The sequence below is a fragment of the Panonychus citri genome, unplaced genomic scaffold (genome assembly GCF_014898815.1).
Source record: "Panonychus citri isolate SS breed McGregor unplaced genomic scaffold, ASM1489881v1 Contig00135, whole genome shotgun sequence".
NCBI classification, from domain to species: Eukaryota; Metazoa; Arthropoda; class Arachnida; order Trombidiformes; family Tetranychidae; genus Panonychus; species Panonychus citri.
In genome coordinates, this window is record NW_026515540.1 from 406,389 (window position 1) to 414,962 (window position 8,574).

At 29.5% G+C, this 8,574-nt stretch overlaps 2 protein-coding genes across 2 annotated transcripts; both read left to right on the top strand.

Moving 5' to 3' along the window:
• The first annotated feature begins 375 nt into the window (after nucleotides 1-375).
• LOC128391653 (E-selectin-like) lies at nucleotides 376-1,377 on the top strand. Its single transcript, XM_053351584.1, has 5 exons — nucleotides 376-534; nucleotides 598-738; nucleotides 813-998; nucleotides 1,107-1,161; nucleotides 1,243-1,377. The coding sequence occupies exons 1-5, from the start codon at nucleotides 510-512 to the stop codon at nucleotides 1,247-1,249; spliced, it is 414 nt and encodes a 137-aa protein (XP_053207559.1). The 5' UTR covers nucleotides 376-509; the 3' UTR covers nucleotides 1,250-1,377.
• A 1,909-nt stretch (nucleotides 1,378-3,286) lies between these two features.
• LOC128391802 (solute carrier family 35 member G1-like) lies at nucleotides 3,287-7,652 on the top strand. The gene is made up of 2 exons (XM_053351748.1): nucleotides 3,287-3,917; nucleotides 6,445-7,652. Exons 1-2 carry the CDS (start codon nucleotides 3,697-3,699, stop codon nucleotides 7,373-7,375), a joined length of 1,152 nt encoding a protein of 383 aa, XP_053207723.1. The 5' UTR covers nucleotides 3,287-3,696; the 3' UTR covers nucleotides 7,376-7,652.
• Nucleotides 7,653-8,574: the final 922 nt, after the last annotated feature.

An 8,574-nucleotide genomic window follows, 5' to 3' on the forward strand; every position in this document is an offset into this window, starting at 1 on the left:
GCCTAACATCATATGTTACAAATGACGAAAACGAAAGTAACTCCATCTCTTGACAATCGAGTAAACTAAAAATCGAACTAATTTCAAATCTTTTCTTTTTTTTTCCATTCCAACAATTAACTTTTTTGTTTGTTTGTTTTCTTTTTACTGTGTTAATTAATTAGTTACAATTAATTCTGTGAACAGATTGTTTTTTTTTGACAAGAATAGAATAGAAGGTTTATTTTGATGGATGATTAACTGTTTTTAGAATGTTATTGTTTAATTGTGATAAATAGTCGAAGGTTAATTGTGTTTCTCTTTGTTGCATTATTACAATTTTCATTGATTTTATTTAATTTTGTTTCTCATCACAATCAATGACAATCATTAATTACCAATTGATCATAGAAAACAATAGGAAGCAAATTTTGATCAATACACGAGTACAGAGATAATTAGACTGATTGTTATTGATCATTTAGATTTACAATTTACTTGAAAATAGAAGGCAAAAAAAGTTAATTATCATGAAAGGCTTAACTAATTTTCTCGGTAAGATTTTCATTGATTTACAATTTTCTTCGATCTGTTTGTAATCCATTTTCCTAATTACAGTTACAATTACTTTAATTGTCTCCTCGTTGGTCATCATAACAACAAATGGACAATATAATCCATATTATCCTCCTCAGTATCCTTACTACCCTCAACCTTACCCTCAACCTTACCCTCAGCCTGTGAATCAATATCAAACTGGTGAGTTTTTGTTTCTCATTCAATTTTAATTCTGAGTCAATAAAGTGATTCTGATTAACTGTTTTCAAATCCAGGTACATGTCCAAACGCCTTGACCGCTCCATCAAATGGAGCCTTAGTCTCTGGTTGTGCTCCAACCATCGGGAGTGTTTGTACCTTTTCCTGTAACTCGGGTTACACTTTGTCCGGATCATCAACGGTTACCTGTGTAGCCCCTGGCTACTGGTCATCTGCCGCTCCAACTTGTTCAGCGAGTACAAGTGATTATCTTTGATTAATTAAAGCCCTTTCGAGGCTGAAAAATGCAATTTCGAAGGTTCAAAATTATGAGAAAAAAAAAGTTCTAATTGTAACTTTTTCCCTTTCAGGAGTAATTGGCTACCTTGCTGTTCCCAATAGAGGATTTGGAAGACCATATGTATGGTCAGTATTGTCCATAGATTATTAAATCTAATCCAGAAAAAACCAATCTAGTAATTAAATTTTCTTTTTTCAAACATTCAGGGGATAAATTGTCAAGCTCGGAAATCAATACTCATCAATTAACTGATATTATGAAACAACTATCAACTAATCATCTCTTGCACAGTTAATGTAACTTCAATAAAAGCTTAACTGCAATTAAACAAATTCAATTGACTCATTCTCGTAACTAATATTTTTTCCGATTCCAACCAATAGAGGACGTTTCCGCTGTTTCTATTGAAAAAAGTTTTCCTAATCAATTTGTTTGAACTCAGTCAGATTTGAATCAAAATTGACTAAACCGTTGATTGTTTGAGTGCAATGTTACATATTATACATGTATTTAATTACAATAAACATTAATCATCATTATAATCATATTATAATATATTTACGTCTCTAAGTAAGACGAAACTAATGTGATTCCTGGTTAAAAGTTACAGTGTAAGTTAAATGTAATAGGTTAGATTACATTCTGATCATAATTAAGGTAATCATTGAATCAATCAATGAATTAAATATGACATTATTATGAATAGTAGACTGAGATATGATTACAATAAGATGAGTGAAAAAAAAGTTCACATGGTAACAATTTGTTTGTACTATTTTTCCCTGTGTCTGAGTTATCAAATTTCATATATGATGAACAGACTATGATTAGTTAATTACATGATTTAATTAAAGATAATTGAGTCTGAAAGATTTACAATTAGCTAACCTTGTTTGTTGCTACATTTATTTGTATTTGATAGACACAGTTATTAGTATTTTTCATTTATAAATATTACAATTTAGATTGAAATGAAACGAGATAATTAAAAAGTTGATTAAATAACAAGTTATTTCAATTAAGATTCTTATTAAAATGTAACCAATTTTTGGGATTTTATTTGAAATTTTTGATTAATTTGACGAAAAAGTTCAATTATATTCATGGTAATCCATCAACTCAGAATCAAGATAATCAGTTACATAGTCTTAAATTGTTATTATGAGACTTTCAACTCAATACAATTTGAAACAATCAAGAAAAACATGGAAAAGGACACAATGGAAACTCATGTAATAAGATTCATGATAATCTGATTCACAATTGTAGGAATTGAGGAAAAAGGTAAAGTAAGTGGAAATTCAGTGATATATTTTTTTCTTTTGATTTTGTGTCTTCAATGAATGTAAGTTAATCCATGAGACAATCGGACATTGGTCAAGATTATGTGAGAACAAGAAAAAGAGAAAAAAAGTTGAAAGTAAATATTTGAATTGGGAGAAGGAAAAAAAGTTCATTCAAAGGTTCAGAGTAAACAGAATTGGGATTGGGATCAATGGACATTGACATTGAAACTGACCACTACTCATCGAGTAAATATCAGTGACATTTAATTTAATTCAATTGAATGATTGAATTAACAATCATTAATGTCAATTTAAGTCAAGATAATCAATGATTATATTTTATTCTCATTCGGTTTAATTTGATAATCTCAAGTATCTATTATCAAAAATAACTTGATATCAATGCTAATAATTAGTCAACTTAATCAATTGAAATTGCATTAATATTTACCTTCAATGAAAAGAAAGACCTTTAAACAATCAAGATAATTGTTTTTCAGTCTCAATATTTAATCAGCTTGATTATTACCAATTAACACTGTAAACAATTAATAATAACACAAATTGTGATAGACACTTTGGTTGATAACGATTCACCTTAACGAGAATTTAATAAATTGGAATGGGAAAAGTTTTGATTAACCCAATCAACTATTAGTACATAGAAACAAAAAACGTTTTCTATTAATAATTAACTAACTAATTAGAAAACCTTATTACTGATTAGCTGGTTCGTTTATAGATGTATCAATATATTAAATTTAATTACATTTAGGTAACAATTAAATGAGAGATCCAAGAGCAAAGTAATGGATTATGATTTAATCTGATTGCCCAATACAAATGATTGATAATTAACGTTTAGGTTAATGATATTATTACAATTTGAATTGATTGTGATCACAAAGTTACTGTTGATTTAATGACGATGATTAAGAGATGATCAAGTGCAATTAAGATAAATTGTCATGGTTTCCAATGATAATTCATAATAAAATGAAAATTTATATGCAAGAAGAAATCAAGTGAAACCTAATCAACTTAATTCCTTATAATAAGTGTTAATCACCAAATAATTTAATGATTAAAAAATGATTAACTCCAATTGAATGACTATCAAATCAAAATCAATGGTAATTAAATTGAACCGCCAACTATTGTTGACCATGTAAAGAGGTAAAAATATCAATCATGATGATCAGCTCATTCAATTAAACCTAATTGTATTGTATTGTGTCAATTTGAAATAAGTTAATCAGTGTTAAATCAACAATTTAAATGTCAACATAGTAAATAATCAACGATTTTTTTGATTGGACAAAATTTTGAAAACTTTTCTTTTCCCTCCAAGTGGATTTTGATTGAATTAACCTAATGATGACCAATAACATTCACGACGATGACCAGAGTTCATATTCGAGACCATTACCACCCACGCCAAAGTCATCATCCTCTTTTCATCTTATATCTCGACTCAAAGTCATCCCTGGAATCGGAATTTTATTTGGAACTTTTTCCGGAATTCTATTCGCCTTTAGCACTGCAATGGTTAAATTTCTTCCAAATATCAATCCATTCGAGATACTTTGCTTCAGGTAATGTTAAACAATCGAATTGAACAAAAAGATAAATTCTAATTCTATTCTAATTTGATCAAAAAGCACAATTAAACGCAACAATTAGTGAGGAAACAATTGATTACATTAGCAATTCATCTTCAATAATCATCATCTTAATTGTACCCAAAGATGACAAAAGTTGATCCATCATGATAATAACAAGTTAGTCAAGTTAAAATCAACATTTAACACAACAATCAACTTGAACAATTTGTTGATTTGATTGTACAGTTGTAAGTGTGTATGTATTTATATTGATAGTCAATCAATTGTCACCAAAATGTGAAAAGTTGCTCAGTTACAATTAAAACTAAAACAGGAAACGAAACACTCAACTTGAAGCATTTGATTAATTATCAATTCATATTTATAAAGTTATTAGATTAACAGTCCAACAGTTTACATTTAGTTAATTATTAATCGCTTAAAGAGACAATCAAGATTACTATCAATCAATGTTAACTATCAACAAACTCAAAGATTGTGTGATGATGATCATACATTATAATCACTTGGTAAGGAGCTATAAGTTATTCATTATAAATGATAAAATAATCAGCAATCAGTTAATTTAGTTTATGAATCTATTATATTGCCCTAGAGATGAAGATTACATTTTTTTGTTTTCCCCATTGATTTCAATAAACTAATTCCCTATTAAATTTACCTTTTATTACACTTATTTGATTCAGAATTTAAATCATATCCAAATAGTTAATTGTGGTAGTTGATATTTATAGTTTAATAATGATTATTTGACCTAATCAACTTTTGATTAATGAATTTTGTGTTAATCGAGATGGTTAATTCAGTTTCCTTTGCTACAAATTAAAGGCAATACAAGTTTGATAACTAATACATATGAGGTTATGTTGTTACAAACAAAATCCACTAAACAATTTAAACTTACAAATGAAATGATTAAGTTTGTAAACAATTTGATTAATTAATTGAATTCTCTTTTTCTAAATCATTTCACTAGTTCCTAATTGTTTCCAATTTGATTGTTACTCGTTAGTTTTTCCTATTATAAAGATTTACATTGACATTTTGAAAGGAAAACCATGAAAACTGTTCTGATTATTGGAAAATAGTTTCAATTTATTTAAATTGTATTCATTTGTTTGATAAATCAATTGAGAAAATAATGGAAAACAATTTACTTTATTATTAATAATATAATAGATTGTGAAAATCATTACGATTATCATGATTTACATTTACAACTAAGTCGTTTGTCCTAAAACTTAATCATTTGAGCTCACAATTAAATCAGTTGATTTATCATCTCTAATAACATTTCAAAAGTTTCATTTCAATAATTCACAAATTAACTCAATAAATGAATGAAAAATTATACATTTCAATTGGTTTTCTCGAGCTCCCATCCATTCAATGTTCAATTGCAATTATATTTTAATGATGATTTGATTGATTTTCCAATATAATTTAAATTGTTATCTATCGGCAGTTAACCAGAGCATTTATTACTATCATAATCAAAGAAAGGTCAATGTTTGCTTGATATTAAGGTCGAAATGTTTAATAATAATAACATGATAATGGTCATCGACTAATGGTCATTATCATGATTCTTGCTACCAGTTAATGTTATGAGTTAATTTTTGAACAATAAAAGTACAATAATAAAATGCTACGATTACTATCAAAGAAACAGTTAATTGTCTGTTGTAAATTGTAAAGTGAACAATTAATAATTGAATTGTATTGGTAAACAAAATTCACCAATTTTCAGGCAAATGAACTCAAGGTAAAATAAAACGAGTTGAACAACATAATTAAGATGGTCTCAGTATTATAATTCATCTCGTTTGATATTAATTCAAATATGGAAAATTGAAATTCACCATGATGATCATCATGGTGATGATGAAAATGAATTTCAAGAATGTTGAAATAGTTGCTGACACTTTGATACGTATATTATAATGATGAGAAAATGAGCAATACTAAATAGCGAAACTAACCTTGGGTAATATTAGACAAATAAGATTTTGATAGAGGAAAAAATTATCAAATCTATTATGTTGTTCACGTTCACAATAGACTATTGGATCTTAATCATTACTGTGAGAAACATGATGAAATTCATAGTAACCCTGAGGCCATTAAATGTATTCTCATTTTTATCTCATTATCATCAAGTTGCTCTTGTTTGTTTTGTTTTTCTAATATGATCGACATGAACATGTCACTTCCTCAGTGGGACTTGAAACACGAACTAAAATTAGACACAATTACCATTCACCTAGAAATTGATTATCTCCCAGAAGGGTAACTGTTAATACTCAATGTTTAGCAGCTTGAAATGGTCAAGATGATATTTTTTCAGCTCATCAAGTGTCCGATTTAGGACAAATAAGGCGAATGCTTTTCCTGTGGTCAGTTTTAAAAGTCAACTTTTTTGTTATCAATCAACTGATTATATGAGAAACTGTAATTTCCAAAAAAGTATAATGTTTAATTTGTTTTTGTCTTTCAGGTCGATTGTCCAGATTTTCATCTACCTGTTAATCATTGTACTTAAACGTGACAATATCTTGGGGGTGGCTGGCGAAAGATGCTGGATGAGTGCTGTGAATTTGGTTGGTTTCCTTTTCCTGGGATTGGCTTATGTGGCGATCCGACTCATTTCGCTTGGCGATTCATCGGCGATTATTTTTTCCTCTTCTGTTTATGCTTCCATTTTTGCTCGATTCATCCTTGCCGAACCTTGTAGCCCAATAAACGTGATCTGTATCGCACTGGTCATCTCTGGAGTCCTTCTCATCTCACGTCCAAGTTTCCTTTTCGGTGCAACAGTTTACTCTTATTCAACATTTGACCGAACCCTTGGATTAACCTTATCACTTGTCGCTTCCCTTTCAGCTGCTCTTACTTATGTTATGATGAGGAAGTTAAGGAAAACTGCAACTTCCGTTACAATGTTTTGGTTCTCATTTACCGATTGGTCACTTTCCCTAATTGTGGTTCTTATACAAGGACAGTTAACACTTCCTGCCACAGCTCATGAATGGATTTTACTCATTTCCAATGGTGTCATTGGAACTGGTGGATTAATCCTTCTTGGATTAGCATTAAAACTAGAAGACGCTGGACCAGTTTCATTGGCTCGAACCATTGACATTGTGGTTGCTTTTATCATTCAGATAACAATCTTAAACGACCCAGCACTTTGGACAAGTATCGTTGGGTCAGTTATCATTGTCGGTGGAGTTGGTATTTCAGCCATGAGACACTTTATCATGGAAAAAATAAACGCCATGAGAAAAGCCTCTTCTCTTAAAAGATCAAACCAAAGTATCACCAACACAACAGGACCCCAACTACAGCCCTCACCACCCCTAACAGTGACCTCACAATCACCTAAGAAACGTCAACTAGTACCAACAATCAGCATAACTCAACACTGAACTGAATAATAATAAACCGAATCCATAATCATAATAATTCAACCAGGGAGTTAATTCCTTGTGTACTTTGTTTTATACTTAAATTTATGCCTCATATTTGATACGATAACTGGTTACAAAATGATTTGCTTGATAAGCACAAAAATAGTCAAGCAAGAATTGTAACTCTAACCATCAGTTAACCCACTCCCTAAATCCCACTCTCAATTTGTAACCTTCACCCTAATATTTATTACATGAAAAGTTTTCCTGAATAAAAGTTAATCCAAAAAAAAAATCACAACTTAAACGACAGCAAATTCATTGTCACCTTTGATGTTTCAAATTGGATTTTGCAACTTAATTGTGATAATCATCAAAGTGATCAATCCAATCAATGATTTTAACTTTGTCTGATGAAAAAAAGTTAATCAATGAACTTTAATGATCTTGAAATGGGAAATCTCAATTCTTAAATTGAATGCCAAGAGTTTAAAAGGTAAATCTTCATGATCGATATTTATATCTCATGGATGTTCAGATTAGTTCATTTGTTTCAGCAAACTTGAGATTAGCATGTTGAATAATCAATTTGATTTCATTTCATTGACACCAGTGATTTGATAATTGATCAACTTAATCAGTTGAATAATATGTTGACGACGAAAGATAATCATTTAAATTAAATTACTTTGACTTTAATTGATGACACCACACCTCATGGGATTATCCCTAAGGATCTTTAATCAATACATGAACTATAATTAAATTGATTAGCATCACATTGAAATCAATTTTCATCATTTTCTCATGCAAGAGTTTACAATCCAATCTTAATCATGGTGTCAATGAATTGCTATTTTGCTATCACCCAATAAATCAGATTGAAAATCAATGAAATTCAGTGATACAGTCTATAAATATCACTTCATCACAAGTCTACACATGAGGAGTGAAAAAAATGATTTCAATTATTTATCGTGATGATAATGATTAGAGATACAAAAGAAATCAATCATTCTGAACCAGTCGTTAGATCAAATTATGAATTTTTCCTGAATTCAGAATTTCTGACCAAAAATTCATGCAAAAAACTCAACTTGCTGAATAAATCTTGAGCCAATGTTGCGCATGATTATCGTTCTCCCTGTAAGATAAACACTCTCACTGTTTCTTTTCTCATCTCATAACAATTTTATCGCATTCTCTCATCATGAACA